The 24,711-nt window shown below is 30.4% G+C and overlaps 1 protein-coding gene across 1 annotated transcript; it reads right to left on the bottom strand.

Annotated features, from left to right (window-relative positions):
* Window positions 1-5,134: 5,134 nt before the first annotated feature.
* On the bottom strand, window positions 5,135-13,292 carry LOC129966260 (dynein axonemal heavy chain 6-like). Its single transcript, XM_056080673.1, has 4 exons — window positions 13,256-13,292; window positions 12,242-12,377; window positions 8,434-8,578; window positions 5,135-5,281 (listed from the first exon to the last, which is right to left on the bottom strand). The coding sequence occupies exons 1-4, from the start codon at window positions 13,290-13,292 to the stop codon at window positions 5,135-5,137; spliced, it is 465 nt and encodes a 154-aa protein (XP_055936648.1).
* Between the last annotated feature and the right edge of the window lie 11,419 nt (window positions 13,293-24,711).

Raw genomic sequence — 24,711 nt, 5'->3', positions numbered from 1 at the left:
AGAAAACTTTGAAAATTAATATTCATATATTGTATGAGTTCTATTTTACTAAAGCATATTTTGATATATAATTTATCAGTATTCCATTTTAAAATGAAACATTTTTAAATCATATAGAAATTTTATACTGTTTCTGTAGTAAAATATTTACTCCATTATCCAAAAAATAGAAATCATAGTTTTGGAAGGAAAAATCATGGTTCATCCAGGAAATAAGTTCCATTTTCATTGCAGAATAATTGCCATGTCCTTTCTTCTAAGTCATTGGGAAGCGAAGAAAGGCATTTAAATCCTGATTTATACGGCGATTGTTTGATGAAAGTTTAAAATGTTTTTTTTAAAAATCGCAAAAAATGCATGCGAGATACGATTTGTCACCCGCTTTCTCAATGCCAGGAACACAAAGCAGATGAAATTCAAGGACAAGTTTGTGAAGTTGACGGACCCACTGCGATGAGCAATCAGCGATAAATCAATGAAGGGCATGAAAATGTCCACGATAATGAACGAAGTGGGCATCCGTCTATAATTAATAATGTTTTGATTGTAACAGTTACTGTGAAGATTATTGAGAAATGATATTTCGTCATAACAAGACCTTCCATGGAATTTCCTCAGATTTGCAGATCACTTCTGCGCGAGATTGTGTCCCGAAAAAAACTGAAATTCTGAAAACTGTGTGATAGGTAGATACGTCACAATATGACTGAGAAGCAAAGATTAAAATGCCAGGGCAGTGCTTAAGCGTACCTGACATGGTACAATGATGTAGATGATGCATTTTTAAGTCAAATAATCACTAGTAATAAAACTGAGTATGTCATGTAATCCCAGAATCCAACCTACAATCAATGGAATGGAGTCACACTCCATTGTCAACAAAGACGAAAGCCAAGCCAGTAATTTCGCTTCGCAAATTGGTGTGTTTAGTGTTTTGGAATCGACATAGCTTTTTGTTAGTGGATATTTCATGGAACACTGATAAATGGTCTATGCGGCAGGTTACTTTAGCGTCGACAATTAGAATAAGCGTCGTGGCAGGCTTCGGGATGGAATTTTGTTTGTTCATGACAATGCACGACCACACATTGCGCGTGATACGCAGCAATGCATTACAGAATTGCAATGGGAAGTTTCTGACGCACACACCTTTATACAGCCCGGATGTCATATCAAGTGACTATCATCTTTTCAAGCATCTGAAGTCCTTTCTTGCTGGCAAGCAGTTCCCAGCGACGACGAGGTCCTTTGTCACACATTAGTTGCAATCGCAAATGACAGTGTTCTTTGACGAGAACATCCAAGCACTCTTGCCAGGCTACGATAAATGCCTAAATAAATGATGGCATGTATGTCGAAAAAATAGTCTGATTATTGTAGCTCGTTATATAATAATGAAAAGTTCCAAATTATCATTTCCTTTTTGTGCGTGTGTTGTTAATCATAACCAATTTTTTTAGATTACCTTTGTATGAAAGAGAATTTAAAACATTGATTTCAACTTTTTTTTATGCAATAATAGTAATATTCTCATTTCTCTAGTTGTTATGAGAGCCACATTAAATAATAACTATTTAAAAATTATTTTCACAAAATTTTATTTCTTAAGTATGGTTATTACATACTTTGCTTCTTTAATACGAGTTAAAAAATGAAAGATTGACACAAATAGTTTTAAATAAGTTCTCAGATTTTAAACACTTAAATATTGAAGATTCTTTTTACATTAAATTGCAGGAATCTTAGCATGAAAATAAGAATACTCGTTTAAACCAAATATATAATCGGTCATTATATTACAACATTTCGGTGCTATTTATTGTACAGGAACTGGGATGTAATATTGATTCATACCTTGATATTGAAATTCAAAAACTATTCAGTTCAATTATTTTATTCTCAATTAGACCTTTGGTCTATGTTGTAAATAAAAATATGAAAAACAATTGTTATAGAATCTCAGATTATATTAGCTGATTGGCAGTATAATTATTTCAGCAGTAATTTTTTTTTTTTTTTTTATTAAATTGTGAGGAGGTTTTTTTTTTTTTTTTTTTTTTTTTTTCTGTTGGCATGGTATTGCAAAATAATTCATAAGTAACTGTCTTGCTCAACATGGCCTCTCTATGGGCTTTATGCCATGAAACAATGAAACGTCCATGGAATTGTAAAAATTATTTTGCAAGCATTATATGAAACTATAAAAATTAAGTAAAAGCTCTTATATGAAATTATAAAAATTAAGTCTGCAAGTATTACCATTTATTAATGTTAGCTTTTAATAAAACTTATTGTTTCAAACTTGAAATAATAAGTTTTTTCTTTAATAATAATAAGTTCTGGCTTTATTCACACCCTGTCCAGGTAGGTTGGATCGGTGTGTTTTTAAAACCTTTGAATCTTGCAAATTGTTTCCAATATTAACTTTGACCACCTTATCTGAAAAATTTTCCATACTTTTATTAAATAATCTCTTTATTTTTTTCAGTGAAAAGAGATTCTTCGGGTTTTTTTGGTCCTGACATAGTTGATAGAAACCCAGATAATAGAGATCTTATTCTACTCAATTCAACTGAAATTAGACTTTACTTCATTTTTAACAATGTAATGTTATTTAGTTAAAGAGTTGCCGTTGTTATGAATAAAGTAGTAAGTAGGCAGACGATTATTCTTGCAGAAGAGAGAGATCAGGATATTTGATTATAATATTCTCTTTTAGTTGTGTAATTATTATTACCAGCAGGTGTGTTCCAGCTTTGGAAATCAAATATTAGAGCATGCAAATAAGTTTTCTAACTTAGTTCGTTGTAAACTTAAATAACTATTTAATCTACGCTTTTTATTTACTTAATAAAAAAACATGTTTGATTTCTGAATTTTTCTTATTTAAAGCAAAGTTTACGATAAATGCTAAAAGCAGCTAATCATTTCGAAGCAAAGTTGTTTACTTTTAATATAAAATTTGTACCCTGCGGCAAATAAATAAATAAACGAGGCCATGTTTAACTTTTCCACATGTCAATACATTTCCGTCACACTGTGGAGGGGGGAAGGGGTAAATGAAGTTTGAATTGTTGATAATCGAATTAAAATAATTATTTTAGTTTACAAAAATCGAATAATCGTAAAAATGACTGTACGATACTTCCTGCGACTTAGTATTTTTCTATACTACCACATCTCGCAACCTACCATTTAAAATAATATAAAATATACGAGTAAATTTCAAATTTTTGTACATTTTACTCATTACTAGATTTAAATTCAATTTATTTAGTATTTGAAACAGCTTTCATATGCAAAACGCTTAGATACCATCGGAACGGGAATCCTCATTCTGAATGCATCAAAGATGTACTTAAACTATTATAATGCATAGTTTTTTTTAGAAAAATGCAAAAGAAAAACTATGACATCACATCTTGAGGAGGAAAGTGCAAAAGTTTTAAAAATAAATAAAAATTGTACCTTATTAAAGGCTTATGAAAGGGGAATAGTTTAAAAGGAAATGGACTATATGTCAATATCTGTTATACAGACATTACACATTCACAAAGAAAAGTGCTTTCAGAATCGAATTTTATCATTCTTAAGATCGATTCATTTTGTATTTTTTAATTAATTCTATAACATTTTTAACACTTCGATCACTTTTTGTATAAATTTATTCATTTTATTTTCAATTAAGCATGCCTATTTTACTTTTTGGATTGATTCAATTAATCATTCTTAATTTACTTCTAGATTAACAAGTGGCAAAATATTAATTTATGAAATTTGGCTTTTTTTTTTTTTTTTTTTTTTTTTTTTTTTTTTTTGTTCCAAACCTGTGTCATGTCAGGTTATATAAAAGAACAAACGTCGTTCGGACTGTTTTTAAAATTATGGAATATCCTGGTAAAGACTTAGATTCCAGTCGTGTGCACCACAATCATCAGATTTTAAACTTTTTTTTTTTTATGATGGAGGCGTTTAAAAGAATAAGTATATCAGTCCTACTTCAGAAAGGGATTCAATTTTTCATCTGCATGTTGCAATCACTTTTGTCAATATTACGATTGTTGGGTATGTCTTCCAATTAACCATATGCACTCAAAATGCACTATAGTCATCGAATGTGATTGTATGCTAAGTTACTTATGTAAATATCATGTCGTATATAAGTACAACTATTAATGTTTATATTATTTTTCTAGGTCCTAATATGGCCCCTATGTGCACAGAATGTCCAATAATATTGTTATGTTTACACGATGTTGTGTTGTACATATTCAGGAAATCAAACAAATCGTAGAGATATCATATAATAATCTTTTGTTGAGAGGGACATCATAACTTTAAGCTAAGGCATTGTTCTTTGGTTAAATTTTATATGCTTAGGATGAAAAATCTCGTGCTGCTGTGTGTGTCCGATGTTATCTATCACCTTGCATCAATGAAAGGGTTCAATAGTTGATTGGATGTTCGTTTTGTTTGTTGAATAGTTTTTTTTAAAGGTTTACTTTTTAAGTTACTTTTCTTCGTGTTACTTCTAAGCTATGTAAGTGTACCTACCTCTCATGCTCTGAGCTTCTGAACTTGTTTAATTTCAGAGTGGATTTATTGATTAGTTAATCAAGTTTATCCATATGAGGGTTACTTTATAGGATTAAGACTCGAATTTAAGACTCTCCGATCCAATGACTATACGTAAACTGTATCTGAATTTAAATAGGAAGTGAAATAAACTAATGATAAATTTTTTTCATATTTTTTTTAGTGATCAAATTTATTCAAAAGTGTTGCAGTGCATATACAACTGATCATTCTTCTGATTGTCTGTTTTATTACAAAGAAGACAATCGCGGCTCTTAGCATAAAGCTTATGCAAATGAATCTTTTTTTTTGGTGGGGGGAGGGGGAAGGATATTGAATTGAAAAGTGTTGTTTTACTGTCGAAAATATTATAATATGTTTACTTGAATGGTGTGAGTATTTTATACTAACATACATTACAATGAATTATCTTTCTGCATAAAATATGAAGTTGAACACTTACCAAAACATACCTGATCGCAAACATACACAGATTGTTGATTAAATATGGTTTACTTTTATATTAGATTTTTTAATTCATAATTAAAACTTTTGAGTTTTAAAATGGCGTTTCTGCTTTCTGGCTGTACTTAGTAGCAAAAAACATTTCCAGTTTGTCTCTAGCTTCGATGAATCTTTTCATTCTGTTTTTCTTGAGCCATATAATGAAAGCCTTCCAAAGACGGAAAGTGGCAAACGATGGTATCTAGAAGAGGTGCAAGGACAAAAATGTTACAACTGCAAATTTCTCATTACTTTCATTTTCTTGCAGTTCTTAAAAAAAATGAAATACGCTTTTTTTTTTATAAATGAAAATTATGTGTTGTAAATTTATTTATTAGATTAATTAATGCAGTTCATTTATTTATGATTGCAATTACGATACTTATATAGAATGGTTAAAATTAAAATATTCACTTTTCAGAATACTGTAAAGAGAAATATCAGGAACATTAAATTTCGGTGACATATATTTCAAAACAAATGACAACTAAATAAAGAATTATTGTTTCTTTTACTTTCGAATCATACATGAGTTAAATAGATATTTTGGGCTTTTATGGCAATTGTTAGCATGCTATAATACACTCATATATCAATTAAATTCGTAATTATTACAAATTAGCCACCTTTGGAGACCAACTGGTTTACCAGGAATATTGATAATATTTAATTCAAATAGATCTATTATGCATAATTTGATATCTATGATTATAAAGAAATTATTTTTAAACATTCAATTTTGATAAACATCAAAGCTGTGTTTTTAATAATATTAATATTAATTGTAATCATGAAAGTACCGAATGAAATTGAGTACTATGACATTTTAATGATATTAAAATGTAGATTTCTAGCTACTTTAACTTCTAATAGCATGCTGTCTTTAGCAATACATTCGAATTCCTATTCATGTCCGCGTATAAATCAAATTCCGCATATAAAGTGGATTGATAAAGATATACATTTTTAATTCCTTGATTTTTAACAATAAGATAATGGCAGGATTAAATGTTTCAGAAAATAGTAAAAATTTCTTAAATTTCACTGTGACAGTAAAAGAATTGTTAAAAATTTTAAAAATAATTAAAATTTCAAAAAAATGCCCCGAAGTGTAGTTTCCACCTCCAAAGTTTGTCTCTAATTTGGAAGTTCTAGAACAAAACATCTGGCATGTAGAGCGCTAACACACGCATGAACAGATTCTCCTTTATTATTAGTAACATGAGAATGACTTGATAATATATTTATATGTCATGATCAATCTATCATTATTAATAACTAGCTGGTACCCGGCGCATTGCTGCTGCAGAAGAAGAAATTTTGGAAATATCGTTTGAGGTTTTAAACTACTGTCTTGTTTGATTGGGATTAAGGAATGATAGAAAGAATGATATTTATTTTCTTATCGGCACTGAATACATTCATTGAAATTGAATGATATAAAAAGAAGTACTAATAATATTTATTCTATTTTTTGACTTTATTATTCATGCCTTAGTGTGTGTGTGTTTCCGTTTCCGTCTTCAGCAAAAACAAATAATAAACTTGTCCGACTCGTAAGCATCCAGCATGTGAAAAACATGGATTTTCTAGGTTCAATCCGCACACTTAAAGTGATTGACCTTGCGCATTGTTAATGGTTATCGAGAATGCAAGTCGAATGGGGACTGCTTGACATTGTGATATTTTTTTGATGCTTATGTGTGTTATTGCTTTCTATATGTACTTTTCAACTTAATATCCTGAACCCAAAATTGGCTTGCTAACTATTTAATTTTAAATATTTTATTTGAGTCAAATGAACTATAATGTATACCCTTATTTACCGCCCATATTCTGGCGATGACTGTAAGTCTTTTAATAAATAAATAATGGTTCTCTCTCTGGCGAGCTTCATGATTTTACACCTTTTCGGGTAGGCGGGTCGTCGTGGGATAGACTAAGACCAAGTCGAATAGGGAACTGCAGTCGTTTGAAATCAAAAGGCATGTCGGTGGGAATAATGGGAATGCGTGGAGTGAGCATATCTCCTACAATCGATATTCCGTTAAGATTAGTTGCCTCGCTCCTTGTCACACATTGGTCTTGAGACTCTGAAGCACGTGAATTTGAAATTCGTAAACGATCTGCTTTATTGCTCGCTTGTCGTTCCTCTTTGTTTGAGAAGCTCGAATTGGCTTATTACTATGCGCTCACTGGTAGATCTGTTAAGTGACGAACGTTTGGGAACATCGATACGTTTGTTTTACCGAAATATTGTTTGTCTATTCACTTAATAAACAGAAAAATTTCTGTTTTCACGAGAAAATTTCCATTATATATTACTTAACTTGATCACCATCGATAATAACAATTCTATTTTGTATATGTGAGATGAACTCTGAATAATATGTGCAGTTTGGCACAGACAGAATATTGTGTATGCTGAATAATATGTATGATAACAACCTATGTAGATGACTATTCATTAATGAGGAGAAAAAAATTAGCGCTTGCATTAAATATTTTCGATTTCATTTCACTCACATTGAATGGCATCAATCATAATAATTTATTTTGTTTGATATATGTGCGAATTACTTCGAATGACATGTGCTGTTTGCCGTTTACTGTTTGTGCTTTGTCAATTTTAAAATATAACCTTCGCGCAATTGCAAGCAATAAGTAGGCAAAGTTTCATCGCAATAGGTTAAAAGGGACGGCAGTGCATAATGTACGAACAAATGAAAATTCATTTTTATATATTAGATATGAAGATATGATAACTGTACTATGCCTATAACATTCGAAAGCAACAAGCTGACCAAGTTTCATCATAATCGGTGAAGACTTTCACCTTAGCTTTTCACTATTTTGTACATTAAGATAACTTTTTCGTAATTTTTCCCCATTTGTTCTCAGCTGCATAACACAGCGGTTTAGAGGTATTTTTATTCGATATAAGTGCTCTGAAAAAGAATACATTAATCTTAGACACCGTTCGTCCGTTTATTCCGGTTTCGTTATTTATATATAAAAACCCTAGGTTTTGTGCATTTTATTTTGATGCAAAAAGCAAAAACTCAAAAAAAAAATAGTTTTCTAATTACCGCCATATTAAGAGTGTTTTGAATTCTTTATGATGATTCCTTATAAAAGAATCTTGTGCGAACTAATAGAAAAAAGTACCAATTTAAAATCTGCTTCTACATTTTATAGATCTTACATAAATTACCATAAACTGCAAACATTAAATTTTCAAATGTGAATAGTTCAACGTTTAAACAACAATAACAATATTTTTAGTTGTTGCCGCTTCGAACTGGGCCGTCTATATATTAAGTGAAGGATTTGCATGAAAAGCTAACAACATACCTCTTTGAGTGCAATGAAAAGTTTCCGCTCCACTTCAAGCCTGTCGAGGGGTAAAAAATCTGCATCTCCCTTGTAAAATTCAATAACTCCATTGGAGCTGACAGTTGCATAGTTTTCTTTGTTGATGCTATTGTAACTACAAATTCTGTGGGGGGAAAAGTATTTGCTTTTCTGTAGCACTTAAATTAAATGTCCTATTTCGAGATAATAATGAGATATGGCTATTGTTTAAATTTGAAAAGTTTAACCAAAATCATTGATGGCTGAAAAATATAAAGATAATAAATGATTTGGTTTAATAAGATTAACGTCTAATTTCAAAACTACAAGACAGACGTTTAATGTTTCACCTATTTTGAAACATAGTCAAATCCAAGAACAGCACCTGCGGTGTTAGCTTTACGTCCATACCTTATCAGCTGGAAGACATTTGACTTCTACTGGTTGAATGTATTCTAGAGTCCCTAACATTCGGTTGTACCCTGTATAAAAATAATCTGATTACTCTAAATATGAATTAGCGCGGAAACACTCCTCTCCAACACCATATTAATTCACTTCAGTGCTGAATTCCTAGCGAATTCTTAAAGATTCATTGCTGAATCTCTTTAATAATCTTGATAATCTTTTTGGTTTATAAGGGACTAGCCGCCTTTGGCGACCAGCCGGTTCGCCAATCTTAATGTTCGTTAAAATTTTAATAATTAAATATTTTATGCAATTTCTACTTTAATAGCTTCTTCATCAAAATATTTTAAAACTTCAAATTTTGATTATCATATAATTCATTCATAATATTATAAAGGCTTTCAGTCATAACGTAATATGTATCTCTCTCATTTTCTGTTAGCACCCGTAGAATTTATGCTTTAAATTAAAGTTTAAAGAATTTATCTTCAATTAATATAATAATATTTTTTACTGAAACAAAGCATTTTTTTATAATCTGATTACTGAAAATAGAGTCACTCAGCGTTTAAACTTTATGGGCACTAAAGAATATCTTTTTAAATTTATGTAATATCTCAAGAGTTAGTCAACAAAATTTTCTTAGATTCATTATGAGCAGATCGATTCATTAACAATGTTTAAATTTAAATGCATCAAACACTAAGAAAATAAAACGAATCGTTTAAAATAAACGGTTGAAAACAGGTTTTAAAAAAACTACTTAAAAAACAATGTACTTAAAACTATAAGCATATACAAAAAAATATATAACTAACATAAATACAGTTTACTTACAAAAGCATACAACTAACCTAAAAGTAATTTAAATCGTCCGTTGTTAATGGTTGCCATGCCAACAATCAGAACACAGTGCGCATGCGTGAATTTTTCTACGCCAGTTGGGGTAACGCTATGCAGATTATACATTTTTAATTTCCTTTATTCTCTGTTATTTTAATTCAAAAGTACTTCAGAATGAATCTGAAACATGGATTAATTAACAATGTTTAATTTTAAATGCATAAAACATTAAGAAAATAAACAGAATCGTTTGAAATAATCCGTCGAAAAATCTTAACCCTAGCCTCATTACTGTTGGGAGAAAAAAAGAACTAAAGCCTAAATCATTTGGCGTTGGGGAAAATGGAAGATTATTTTGGCGGAAAAGTTGGCGGTGGGGAAAATGGAAGATTTTTTTGGCGGGAAAGTTAGTTTTTAATTAATAATTAAAATTCTAATTAAAATTTCAAAAAAAGGGACCCCAGGTGCACATTCCCGACCTCTAAGGTATACATGTACCAAATTTGGTAGCTGTATGTCAAATGACCTGGCCTGTAGAGCGCCAACACACACACACACACACATTGAGCTTTATTATAAGTATAGATAACTAAAACTCGGTGGAAAATGAGTTTGGCAATGAATAATGTTGAAAGGTTGCGTAATTTTGTGGATTTGCTAAATTTAATGCAATTATTTCTCTGGTGGGAAATAAAGGAAAGCAAAGACTAACGAAGATTTAAAAGCAATAATGATAATAATAATAAAAAGGATCGAGTTTAGTTGCTCTAGTATTCAGTTTTATTATTTTCAATGCACTGTTGTAGCGAGGGTAAATGAAGTTTGGAACATAGAAGTATTTTTTCACACCCTCATAAAAAAGGGACATAAATACCCAATTGTCTTATCGACTTTTCTTAAGATTGCTGCTCTAGATATCATTACTTCCCATGCCTCTTCTCTTTCCTCTAGTCACTATGCCACCATTTTATTGATGACCATTCCTATTTAAACTAATCTGTAATGTTAATGAATAAAAAAAATTCAGCGTATTTATCCACTATTAAAAACAGTATAGCATATAAAACAGTATAGCTGTCAATAAGTATGTTCAGGGCAAACTAACTATATTAACAAAAACTCGCGAGTATCCGTCACATGATTTCCCCGTGTAAAAAAAAAGTGAATAAAAAAATATTAATTTTGAGAGCGATTCGTAACCCTGGTATCAGGGGGCAGGACAAATTTCTTCCGCGCCTAGACCAAAAAGATAAATTGTTTTGTGTACATTCATTTCTTACAGTGTTAATAAGCATTCATGCCAGGTATAAAAATTTATCTAAAAACATCCAATATTATCTTTTCTACTCATGTTTTTTTTTTTTTTTTTTTTTTTCAATTTTTTTTTTCCACAATTTTGGTACCTTCCATCAGCAATTTATCAGAAATTATTTTTCAAAAATTAAAAAAAATTTCATATTTTTTTATTTCATATTAATAGTGAAAAAGAATTATTCAATGAGGCAATTTTGATCGGTAAAATATTTTTTTAACTTCTAAAATTTATTTTAAAAAATAAATTATATTGCCGTAGAAATGTAATTATTACGCAGTATACGAGAGAAAATGTGAATAAAGAATAATTGATGAAATATGCATAAATAAAATAAATTACACACATTAAAGAAAAATGAATCACACAATAAACAAAAAAAAAAAAGATCGTTTGCGTTTTACAGTATACGCATCAAATAAAATAAACACATGGATCAATTATGAGTTTGGACTTAAAACTTAAAAGCATTAAAAGAATATAGAAATATAAGATTTTTATAGAGGATATTTATTAAAAATATTTGTGAAATTTGCATAAAGAAAAAATTTTAAGATAATTGAATTTAATAAATTCATCCTGAAACGGTTCTTCTGTCATTCATGCCATATAAAATTTACACGAATAAATAATTCAAATAATTTAGTTTAATGTAACGGCAACACTCACGTAAATAAAGCCTTTAACTAAAATGGTTACCCTCGGATAGGTACAATTAAAAATGTGCCTCTCGCCATTGATGGATGTGGTACCTATTTAGGGCAATTCTGTAATTTTGTGCAATGAGCAGTAAAAATATATCCTTATAACTCATTGTGCTTTAGAATTAACACTTTCAATAATTATAATAAGTATAATTTCTGGAATGTTTTGATTTGGAGAAGTCTAAAACATTTTAATTCATTAAAATTTCGATTGATGGATTTGGTACATATTTAGGACAATTCTACAATTTTTGCGCAGCGAGGAGTAAAATTTTATCTCTATAATTCATTGTACTTTGGAGTTACTGTGTTCAACAACAACTATGATTGTGACAATAATAAAAATAATTCCCAAAATATCTTTTTAGATTCGGAGAATTTTAGAACGTTTTTATTCATTAAAACTTGGAGGGAAACTTTCTGAAAATTTTCTAATGCATCTTTCATATGCGAAAATATAAAAGCTACTAAAAATTAAAGCGGTTTTCTTAAATGCAGGTTAATTATTCTTTTTTATTATTTTTTTCTCAAATCAACTTACGTGAATCTGTAGGGATCATAATCATTTACTAGATCCATGTGCTCCCTGTTCATGCTGATGTAACCGATATCTGGATGATTTCGGACTAGATTCACTAAACCTCCGAGGTGATACACGGGTATCCGACCAAGTTTTTCTGCAAAAGCAAGCCCAAATCGATCGTGCTATCTAGAAACTCAAATATTAGATGTGGCACTACAGATGTAGATGTACACAGATGTAGTTATAATTACCTTACCGAGAAAGAATCTTTTCGGGTCATTTATAGGTATTTTTAATTCTGGTATTGTTGCTGTTTCCGATTTTCCAATCTGAAATGACACATGAAATACCTTATTTTCAAACGATTCTTTCAAACTAAGGAGAAATATATATATATTTTTATGAAGGAAAATTTAATTTTATATAAAATATCTCATGAATTTTCTAATTGATAAAAAAAAGAAACTAAAGTTCTCTTTCAGCGATAATATAGTATGTATATTGTTACAAATATGTAATGTTGCTTCCTAGTACAGTTGGTTCCCTCATATTAAAGAAAGTTTTACGATCAGCTCTGTTGGAAGCTAATCGGATGCTGGATTAATGACCCCGAGCTTGGTGAAAAACTTAGGGACCATGTGGCAACTTTGGTGACAAAATGAATGATATTAGAATCTTCAGGAAGTATGGCGATAGGACCAGTAGCAGGCAAATTATGCTTGATTCTTCGAGAACATTATGTACCCTGTTCTGGTAGCTAAAGATCGGCAGACCAAGCCGGTGTCGTTCGTACAGTGAGTGTGTGTTAAATCTTATGGTTTGTCAGAGTTGATTCAGCGATGGATCAATTCAGCGAACTCGAGCGATTATTGGATTGAGAATACATCCATGACCTGCATCTTGGCGACAAGTATCGATTCCTGTGATGAACAGCCAGTCATATAATAGTAGGGAGTTAGCAGTTGGGTACAGCTAAAAAGAGCAGATAGTGGAAAATAGCAGGTGTTTGGAGATAACTTAGTGAATAGCTACGTGGATTCTGTTTTCCTGCTGAGCTCTGTATGGCCATTTTTGTGCTGTTGTGTTTGTTTACAACCGATTACAGCTTATGGTCTGCTGCTTGGTGGAAGTGCTGCTATGTATTGCTTGTGTTTATTCTCGGCTATATTTAATCGTCTTGGTGTGTATTCATACTAATAAACATCATTATTTATTATTGAAGCCCACTGATTGTGTTAAAACATGCAGTGAAATCGTCGATTTCAGTGGAATTTCAATAACAATATTCTGGAAGACAATTTTCGCAGAATCGACGCACTTTGCAATGCTTTTGAAATTCTTTCTGCTCGCAATATCTAAGCATATTTGGTTTCGAACTAAAATTTCTGAAAATATTCGAACAACAAGTTTTAAAAATTTTGATTAAGAAGAAATACCTTTATTTTTACTATAGTTTCCTCCAAGATATTTTCATAAAAATATTTTGATAGTTGTACATGGTCCAAATTATAAAAATTCATAATTTACTGCCTTTTTTGTCCGCACAAATTGAACACACCTAGATTCTAAGCACTTTTACTTTGCATATTTACGACCTTCTTATGTTTAACAAAAGTGAAAGCGTTTAAATCTTACCGATTTTTCAGTGGCTTCTATGGAACGATAAGGTGTAATAGTTCTTGTTTCGTTCACCATTTTGAATTTTTGAAGTTCTGAAAATCCAAGCTGAAATAAAACAATGGTCAATATTTTAATATTCATTTCTTTAAAGCCCATATATTTAATACTTAATTAAATGAGAGGAAAAAGATTTTTGTTGAAATATATACATTCGTTGATATTTCGAATGTTTAGGATTTTTATACAAAAAAAGCTGAATGTTTTAGATCTCGAACTAAATTTAACATTTTTTCCTTTACCAAACGTACCGCCCCCTCCCCATGGAAAATATACTACCCTCGAATTTTCTGTATTCTCAGATAATATCCCATCTTCTTTTAAAATCTTCTTATAAAAGTCTCTTTGAAAATATGAAAATAGAGGTGGAGTGTGAGGTTGAAAACCTTGAAGGTCACGGCATAAGATCGAATCCTCAACCACCAAACTTTCGCGTGGTGCGACTCAATATTCAGTATTTTATATTTCGAAATATTATGAAGATAATTGAGTATTGATTATGGATATCTTTTTTTCAATCAGTTGGGTCCAAATCTCAATGTATCTCTGTAGTTTTGGTCACAAAGCGGCATACCAAATTTCATTTCTGTAAGTCGTAGTGTCTTTCTGTTAACGCATTCACATGCATATAAATAAAAGGTAGATACATTGATACGCCTTTGGTGGATTTGGTCCAAAATTTAATCCATATCTACATTTCTAATGACAAAATTATGCACGAAATTTCACCTATCTAAATCTTTGAGATTTTAGGTTGTCATGTTCGCATACACCCGAACACAGACAAACTGGACTTTCTTCAACGGATTTCGCTCAAAATATGATCAAAATCTAGAAATAGGGTTTTAAATTCATATACCACATTTCATAACTCCAGCACAGTGCATTTTTTAGCTATCATATTCACAAAGATAAACATAATGACAAAAAATATTTTTCAGGTTCGAGAATGTCTGAAATATATAAAAATCTTACATTTGAATTTTTTAACCATTACAATACTTATTTTTTGTATACTTCATAGAGAGAAAGTAAATATGGATATAACTAAATGGAGAATAATATAATGCACACAATCTTTCTTATAGTCATGCCTAAGAAGTTTGCCAAGAAAATATGCTCAAAACAAACAAATAAACAAATGGAAAGAAATACAATTCCGTCAATGCAAGAGAAAAAAAAGAAGGTCTTCTATGAGAAATGCCACCTCTCCAAAAGTCGTGTTTTTGATCCCTCAAAAGAGAAACTTGATAAGCAATAAATACGTTTAAAATAATTAGGGGGGAAAACAATTCCTCCAGCTCCAACATTTAACCGATTTCGCTAATTTTTATTTCATATAAAGCTTATAGTGTTTAGAAACATCATCAAAGTTCGCACCTCTTTCTCCAATCTCCATTTTCTAGAGATACTGTAAAATAAAACCTTGACGTAGGCCTTATACAAAACAATATCGAACGAAAAATACAAAATTGTAATGATTTTTCTACTTTGTGTGCATAGCTAATGCTCTATTTTATTCTGCAAGTATAATTTAAAATAATATTTGCATTTATTATAATAAATTTTAATTCCACAAAGCTGGTTGATATGATTAATTAATGCTATTAATATTACGGACAAAGAGCTCGGGCTCAAAAGCGAATAGCTTTATGTTAAAATGTTAAAAAAAAATTCATTTGATTCATTAATTCATTTTATGCTCGCATCTTGATTGTTTTTCATTATATCGCACTGTTATAAAATCCGAGACAGATTTCTTTACATTTTCGTAATTCCATTGGTATTGGTGGAAACTGTTTGGGAATTGTGATTGATTCAATTTGGGCCTTCTGTGTCCTATGACTGTTTCTGTACAGTTATATGGATTTTAACTTTAAAACGTCGGTTGGATACCGAAGCCTGTTTAATTTATTCTCCTTTCCACATTTTAGCAGGGAATTTGAAAATGTTCGAGACTTTTAATCATTTTCCATGGCGATTACACAGAAAAATTTTTGTGGTTCTAGGTTAATGAGAAGAGATTTTACAAAATATACCTAGAACGTCCGCTGGTGTTGTTTCAGCATCAAGGCAATTTATCATTATAAATAGCTGTCGTTCAACAAACGATATTTCACTAAATAAAACAAACTTCCCAAAGTACTATCATACATGTGTTTGACCTTGAAAGCAGTGTTATTGGGTTCACAACTGAAAGGAATCAATTATTCTAAAATTGTTGCGTCTAAGCGTTTTGTTACACAGTATTTGCTTATCTGCTTATGAAAAAAATTTCATTCGACTTTCGAATCTTGTGCAGAGCAGATACCCTGAAACGATGGCTCGTTAAAAAGGTCTAAGCCCTGATGAAATTGCTAATTTGTTGAATCGAATGATGGTGAGCTGTCTTGTTCTAATTTAGATTCCGATGAAGACATAAGATTGCGTGAAAATGACTGCGAAGAATCTGAAGACAGTGCAGATGAAATTGATAATATTCCAGTAAATCCTGATATATATGTCGAACAGAATGGATACCGCATAAATATTCGTGGCAGATTTGCGGCTCGAAATGCAACTTTGCAGCAATCAGCTCTTGGAATATTTATCGCTCGGTATTGGGATAAATTGAATATCATTGTACCCATTGCAAATGAGGTACATACAAAACATAATGCATATAAACGATAAATAATGATTAAAAAACTTGCATTCTGACAAAAATTATGATTTTGCGCATTATACTAATATTTATAAATAGTATTGTTTTATTTCATTTTCCAAGTTTAAGAATTTGTTTTATTGCAGTTTTTTATGATATAAAGGGTCATAATATATGCTAATTACATGAAATAATATTAAAAAGTTTTAAAACTAAACCCTATGCACAATAGTCCTGCAATTATTTGGTTATTACAATTAGTTTATATATTTTATATCGCAGTGTCGAAACGATACCGGTGGATGTTTAAGGGTAATCAAAATCTCGTAAGTTCTAGTGTTAATATTATAATTTTTTTAAGCTGCGGTGCATCATAGAACTGAAAAAGGATACAAGTTTTCATACATCTATTCGAATTTCTTGGCACTTGTATCAGTTTGACTTATTTCTCTCTGTCAGAAATATTAAATTGCTTTTCCTGCAATTTGAATTACATTTGCCAATCGCGAAAAATGTGTGACGTACACTCAATTCACTTTTTTTTCATATTTATGTCTAACTAATAAGATGGTAGCTTAAAACAAAGAATAGAATAATGAGCTTGTGCTCGATTCTTGAATGTGTAATTTCCTTACTCTTTACAGTGGATTTCGTGCTTTTAATCATAGTGGCGCTGCAACTTTTAAATTCTCCACTGTACAGTAATACTGTCACACTTTCTGCCGTTTTTTAATCATTTTGAATATATTAATAGTTTTTTGATAAACCAATTTATTGATTATCCCCCCCCTCTTGAAATAAAAAAATATTTAAACTAATCAATTTTAATAAAACCGATAAACTCAAATCTTATTTTTTAATAACTTTTCCTATATAGCCTACTAGATTAATAAAGATCCAAGCAATTGCTGATAAACAATATAAAGATTCAGAAATGCTGAACAAAATAAATATACAAAATGGCCTCTGTTTGGAGACATCTACAGATAAAATAAATATCGCCTTTGCGGTATCTTGTATATAAGGGTGAGTCAGCTCATTAAAAGCATTGCACATGGGTCAGGAATTCCCTTATCTTTATTAATAAAAGATTATTTTGATTTCCTTTATTACATGTCTGTCATTTTCGTATGTACATTTTTTTATCCCTTGAACAACTGTCAACTGTTGTCACTTTTTTTTTTTTTTTGGAAAATTCATCTTTTTATATCTTTTATAATATGTATATGAAACTTAACTTCATTCCATTAATTAGTTTAAGCTGCAAACAGAGAAAGTTCTTATCAATTTGCAAAAAATATTATTGCATATCTGGAATAAAAATAACTGTAATTAGATTTATTTATTAGAATTATTACTAATTTATTAAAAATTAGCTTTTCATGTGTTTTATTTTTCACTGAAATACGATCAAAAACTTTTATCTTAATGCCTGTAATTCAAGGAAAATACTTTATCTATTGAAATTATTTTAAGTATTTGCAATTTAAACTAATTAATACTGCACTTCAGAAATTATTTAATTATTTTTCATTTTGAGAAGCAGTGCTCAAAGTTTCATATACTGTCAGAAAACGCTAAGATTTAAAAAAAAATGATTATTTCTAATATATTTATCAGTAGATGTTCGATGTTGTTTTTATATCAGAATATAATTCTTAATATTCTTTGACTGTACCCTTGTTGTATTCTAAGTCAAGTCTCCTTAATTTACGAGCTGACTGCGGTGGTGTGGTGGTAAGGTCTCGGCTTTGGAACCAGAGGGTTTGAGATTCGAGACCCGATTCCACTGAAGAACAGTTATGAACCAACGTCCACCCGCTGGTGTGATGAGAAAGTTTGGAGATGGGGATGCCAGCTCAGGTGTCGTCCTCTTAATCTGACCAAGGTTCAAAATTACGAGGCCCGTCCCAAAATAGCCCTAGTGTTGTCTTAAAACGGGAAGTTAATCTAATTAAACTAAACTTAACTAATCAAACAAGTCCTTAATTTACGAAGATCGATGTTATGTAAGATGGTAAAAAATAATATTGATGTCGTGGAAATTTATTAAAGATTTTTGCTTTGCTCCAAACATAATCATGTGATTGAGGGAATGCTTTTACGACATTGAAAAAAAGAGAAAGACTTATTAATTAAAATTACAAGACAAAAAGAAATGAATTTCGATTGGATCATACACCAATAGAAAAAAGAAACAAAAATTTTAAAATACCAAATAAACGGCTAATCCATTTGAGTAAACTACTTGAAGTTGAAAGAGGTTATTATATACTCACAAATCCAAATTATTTTCTATTGGGAAATTAATCCAGTAATTTATGGTATGTATTATCAGTATCTTTTCCACTTAATCAAGAGCTATATGTTGCGTTAATAAACATTATCTACCATCAGTTTCTTATTGAAAAATCGGTTTTTACGCACACACACACACACACACACACACACACACACATACATACATACATACATACATACATATATATATATATATATATATATATATATATATATATATATATATATATATATATATATATATATATATATATATATATATATATATATATATATATATATATATATATATATATATATAAATCAGAACCTGATTCAAAAGCTAAATATTTAGAATGAGTTTTAAAATTATAAGTTGTGTAATTTCAATACAGATTTACTACTAGTCACTACCCATTCTACATAAAAGAGCATCTTTTTATAATATTTTTCATTCCTTAATTCTCCGAAACACATTTATTAGTTGCTAATTCGATTATCCAGATTTAAATTATTCGATTTTTTTCGACCTATTAATAGATATGCAATAGACAATATTGTAATAAATAAATTTAATGCATATCTGATAAAAAGAATCAGTGGAAATTGTTTTTTTTTTCTCTATAGATTTGAGACTTTTCACTAAACTTCATTTTAAAATTAATATTTCAACAACCTTTTTTCCTTTATAAATGTATAGTGACTATTGCCTTGTTCAATAACTTTTAATCTTAGAATATTTTTGTTATACTTTAAAATTTCTTTCACTTTTTACATTTAGATGCTAAAGAATAATTCAGCTCCTTTTTTTCTATATGCAGAATAAAGCTTGTAAACCACTCACATTTTATGATTAAAATGTGTATTAATGTAATAAACGTGTTTAACCTAATGTCTTTATTGAATTTTTAGAAAAAAAAAGAAAGTAAGAAAGAAAGATTGAAAATTCAGTAGCATTGCAACAAAATTCAAGGAATGCATATGCTCCAGAGTAAATTGATGTAGGTTCGACAAAAACCAATTTTAGTCAATTAAGTCATAATTTTTAGAGCAAATTTAACGACAAAGGCCAAATAAACGGGAGGAGGGTTGTACTTTAGGAGCCATTTGTCTTGATTACACGACGAAAGAGCTTTTAATTGAAGGGAAAGAGAGAAGAAAATATTCATTTGAAAGTCATAGGATTAATAGTTTAATGGCTAGGGAGAAAATGTGGTTAATGACCCTGGTGAGAATTTTCTCTCACCATGGGTTCTGTTCCTTCCTTCAGAACAAGATGAGCTTCAGAAGACTTTTTTCGTAAGCTTGGTCTTGGTAAGTTGTAGTAAGGTTGCAGGACGGAACGCTTTAACATTTTCATGAGGAGTTCTTCCTGCTTCTTCTCGAAATTTCGAGTGTTGTCTCTCTTCATAGATTGCGAGCTCTCTGAATTTGATTGCTCAGATCGAGACTGGTTAGAGTTCTGAAAAAGAATTTTTCCATAAATATATATAAAGCAAATTATGAAATATTTTCTTATTGAACATCTAGATTTGTTATACGAGGGAGAATAAAAAAAGTATAGGGACATTTGAGAAAAGATGCATTTATTCTAATTATAGAAAATTGAAGCTTGCATTATTTTTCTAAATAACCACCCTGAACTTCAACGCACTTTTCCTGTTTTTTTTTTTTTTTTTTGTTTTTTTTTATTCCATCGGAAAAAAAGTTTTGTTGTATCTGTTATCAATTTTGTACTGCGTCAATGACTTCTTCATCAATTGCGTATCTTCTTCCCTTTAATGCTTTTTCAATAATCCAAACGTATGAAAATTGCTTGGAGCCAAGTCTGGACTGTAAGGCGGGTGTTCCATCACTTCGAATCCCAAATCTTTTATTGTTCCGTCCATCCATTGGGCAAGGCCGGGTGTGAATGCGCACTTGTAAGATGGGATACGCTGAATCTGACTGATATGTAAAATATTGGCAATATCGTCTACTTTAATTCGTCTGTTTTCCATTACCTCAATGACTTTCAAATTTTCCTCAATGGTTGACATCGATGGCCATAACGATCTTTCGTTGTCACATACAGAAGTTCTCTGGTTTTTGTTTCTATCCATTAGTAGATATTTCTTCGTGATAAACAGTTGTCAACATACTGCACTTGCATTCGACGAATAATTTCCGCACGTTTAACACCTTCCAAAAAGCGAATCACTGCCCTCATTTCCTTTTTGGTGCAGATTGAAAATGGAGCTGCCATATTTAACGGTCTGCTACACTCCTTGACTAATGCGAGAATAAGAATGACACGTTGCTTAGAAATGCTACTGATTACACTAATTCAGCTCTAGGTACTAGCAGTGTTACCAAACTCTAGAAAAGGAAATTGCAAAAGTCTTTTTACTTTTTGTCTTTCCCTCGTCTATGCACAGGCGTATCAAAAAATTCCGGCATTAATTCTGCAGAGTGTCAGTAAAACTTAATATGAGATAGTCCTTTCAGCAAGAAAGATCTATAATATTTTGTAGAAAATGGGCTAAATCGAGAGTTTGGCAAGGAATTTTTGTAAATTCATATATGGTAATTAGTCTGTGACACTGACGAACTGACACTGACACTGACACTGACGAACCTGATAGTTAATAATTTAAATCCTGATATAAACTCAACAATAATTTGTTTCCAATATAGAGACAATCGTGTACTATGTTTAATTTATTCTGAATAGGACTAGACCCAGAACTTTTGATATACTTATGTGTGTGAATAATAGAGAGAAATGCATTCAGTTCTGAAGTCGTATTTCTTAACGTAGTTGTAATTTCAGGAAGTTTAAAAATTTATCTACTCGAATTATAGAATTATGTATTCATGTTATTCACATAATAAACTTTATCTACATAAATTATAAGCCATATCGGTAAAATTCATGTGAACATAGCGACTGTTTTTATTAAAAACGGAGAAATATTACATTTAGATTGTTATCAGAATCTACTAAAGTTAAAAAGACTTTATGTCCTCTAACGGAGTAAAAACGCCAATTTTAAAGAAAGAGATTCCAATGACATCAAAACGCAACAAGTTTAAAAAGGAAACAAATTCCGATATTGTTCCAAAAAGAAAATAATTTATAACTTATCGATGAATTTTATTTCATTTTTCGAAATTTGAAAAAATTTAAAATTATCGATATATTTTTCAAAATATGAAACAATTTGAAATTATCGATATATTTTTTCAAATATAAAATAAAACGGTACTTGTGTATTGACCGCATATCAGCGATAAATCACCAAAAAGCACCAAAGATCTCCCACTAATAAGCTTTTTAACTAATGCTTTAAATGTTTTGTAGTTAATACTTAAGCTCACAAATGGTCGTGCAGTTAGTACACAAATACCGATAAAAAAACAGTGAAATTCAACGAATCGAAATATTTCAAAGAACATTACAAATACTAATGAAAGAAGTTTAATTTTTCTAATTTTATTTACGCAGCAATTCACTCAAATATAATAACAAACAGAACACAGAAAATTGTGACACATCATAAGAGGTATCAAATTTAGCAAGGACATATCTTAACCTAAAAACATTACATTCTACCAAGTGAATCGATACGATGATTCATGTATTCCGCATCCCTCATTCAAACAGTTACTATATTACAGATACAGCGCTTCTTACCATAGCAAACTAGTCCAGTTTTCGCAAGCTATTCTTGCTGTTTCAGCTCAATGCAATATTTTAATTCAACATAACTTTATAATGCAGCTTGATAGTATTGATATTTTAATATAAACATAAATGAATAGATTAAAGGAATTATTATAGGAAAATTAATATATTATGAAATCTATTTTAGAATTCCATTTTATCTCGTCAAAATTGCTAATAATACCAAGTTGCCAAAGTCAAAAATTAAAATGACTGATTTTACATTACTTTTTATCTAGCCAACCATCTTAATTATTAGTTAGATATTGTTCGCGAGGTGAAGGGACACTAAACAACTAAAAAACTCATAGTAAAACTTAAGAATAAAGAGTAAGTAAGGTATCTTTCAAAAACTCGCCAAAAGTCTGCCATTTTGGATGGTCACAAGAAATAATAACTAATACCTTTTAGGATTACAATAAAAATTGTGAGATCAGAATTACCACATTTGGCGAGAAACCATGATAGAATTTGACTTTGCCACCATACTTTATTTTTAAATTGAGCCGAATTGCCTACAATATATGGTTTCCTATACCACTTTGAAAAACTCGTGAAAAAAGAACCATGCATTTTTACTTACATGTCCTTCCATTAATGCAGATATTTTAAAATCTCAGGACTAACAAATTTAGCTTTGATTTTCAGGAATTGAATTGAATGACTGAAAAATGAAAATATGGAAAGTTTGTTTTGCTCGTGCCGATAAGTGAATAATTTTTCTAAATAGCTCAAAAATTAGTAGAGAAAATTTTAAAAAAATTGCAAAGCTGATTGATTTCGAAAAGTTAAAATTCGAAACATGATGGTACAACAAAAATTTTGACGAGATTCTCAGAAAATAAAATTTTTATTGCTTTTTCTTATGCAATTTTAGATTTCATCACTATGGTATGATAAAAAGGAGATCATTATCATAAATTATTGCCAGTTTTGTCATAATTCAGTGGAATTACTTTTATACTCACGTAAAAAGTAAATCGCGTTAATTCTATTTTAAAATCATCGCACGTCTTTTGGGAGGAGGGGTTTGATATCGCAGTACAGAATAAATCAGATGTCAAATGGTGAGCAGCATACTTACATTTGTCGTCACACAATGAATTATAAATTTTACAATATAAACGGAAATAACAATTTTCATTTTATTTCCGATTTCTGTTGAAATATCACGCTTGGAAAAACATTGTTACTTTCTTATTGGCATATCGTCTTGCCAATGAGAAAACCGAAGTGCGTTTTCTGCGAAATGAATAAGTGCAGAACAGTCAAAAAATGAAAAGAGAGAGAGAGAGGAAAATGTTAAGGTGGGATTACACTTGGCCAGTTATAAAACGACCAGTAAGACAACGCATGCGCAGAAAGGGACTGGCTTATGTTTACCATAATTTCATAAGATAGATTGAGACATTCCGTGCTTGGCTTTAAATTACCATTTTGGCGTTCCTGAATTTTCATTTTCACTGCGTATCTTATTAAAATGACGGATATTTACATAAAGAAACATGGTAAAAAAAAAAAAAAAAAACGGTCAACAGCTCAACATACTTAGATGGGAAACTATAGAGAGAAAAAAATGGCAGATAAAATGAAAAAAAAAAAAAACATAACCTCGCGCCAGGAAGAACAGAGAGCGAAAAATGTCGAAATTAATCTATAATAAGTAAGCAGTTTTTTCACGTTAAAAAAAAATCTATGAACGCATGCACAGTAAGAATATATATATATATATATATACAATTTCAGCGGCATCTTGTTGTCCTGTCGATACAAGTACTTGCCAAGGGCCAAACAGTATTTGTCAGCCTCTCTATATATGCACTGCCTACTGCTCATCTTATTACTGGCCAAATGTAAACCCACCTTTACTTTGAATAAAGTGGATGGATTAATGTTACCACAGTGTAAGTAACATTTGCATTATTTTTTAGAAATCCAGATATCGTAAATGTTACTATATTATTCGAAAACAAAAATGTTGCCATATAATTCATTTAGGGTGTCTTGGGTTCAAACTTAACAAGGATTCCAATTCTTGTTGAAGTAGCTACAATTTTTAATTTCTGCTACACTTACCTCCTTTTTTTTGGAGGGGGGGGGGGGGAGTATGAAGCAGAAATGATTAAATGAAGGTAATTTATGAAGTAATATTATGAAGGTAATTTTGACCTTCCAAATATT

The sequence above is a fragment of the Argiope bruennichi genome, chromosome 4, assembly GCF_947563725.1.
Source record: "Argiope bruennichi chromosome 4, qqArgBrue1.1, whole genome shotgun sequence".
Classification (NCBI taxonomy): Eukaryota; Metazoa; Arthropoda; class Arachnida; order Araneae; family Araneidae; genus Argiope; species Argiope bruennichi.
Note: the sequence above shows the minus strand (reverse complement) of the source record. Positions and strands in the feature narration are given on the sequence as shown.

Excerpts from the sequence above, each read along its gene's own strand:
- LOC129966260 (XM_056080673.1), bottom strand. The coding sequence starts at position 13,292 with ATGGCCATACAGAGCTCAGCAGGAAAACAGAATCCAC. Across the intron at positions 12,378-13,255 it reads AGCAGGAAAACAGAATCCAC|AAAAACTTGGTCGGATACCC; the intron begins GTAGCTATTCAC and ends TTGCTTTTGCAG. Across the intron at positions 8,579-12,241 it reads TATGATCCCTACAGATTCAC|AATTTGTAGTTACAATAGCA; the intron begins GTAAGTTGATTT and ends TTCCCCCCACAG.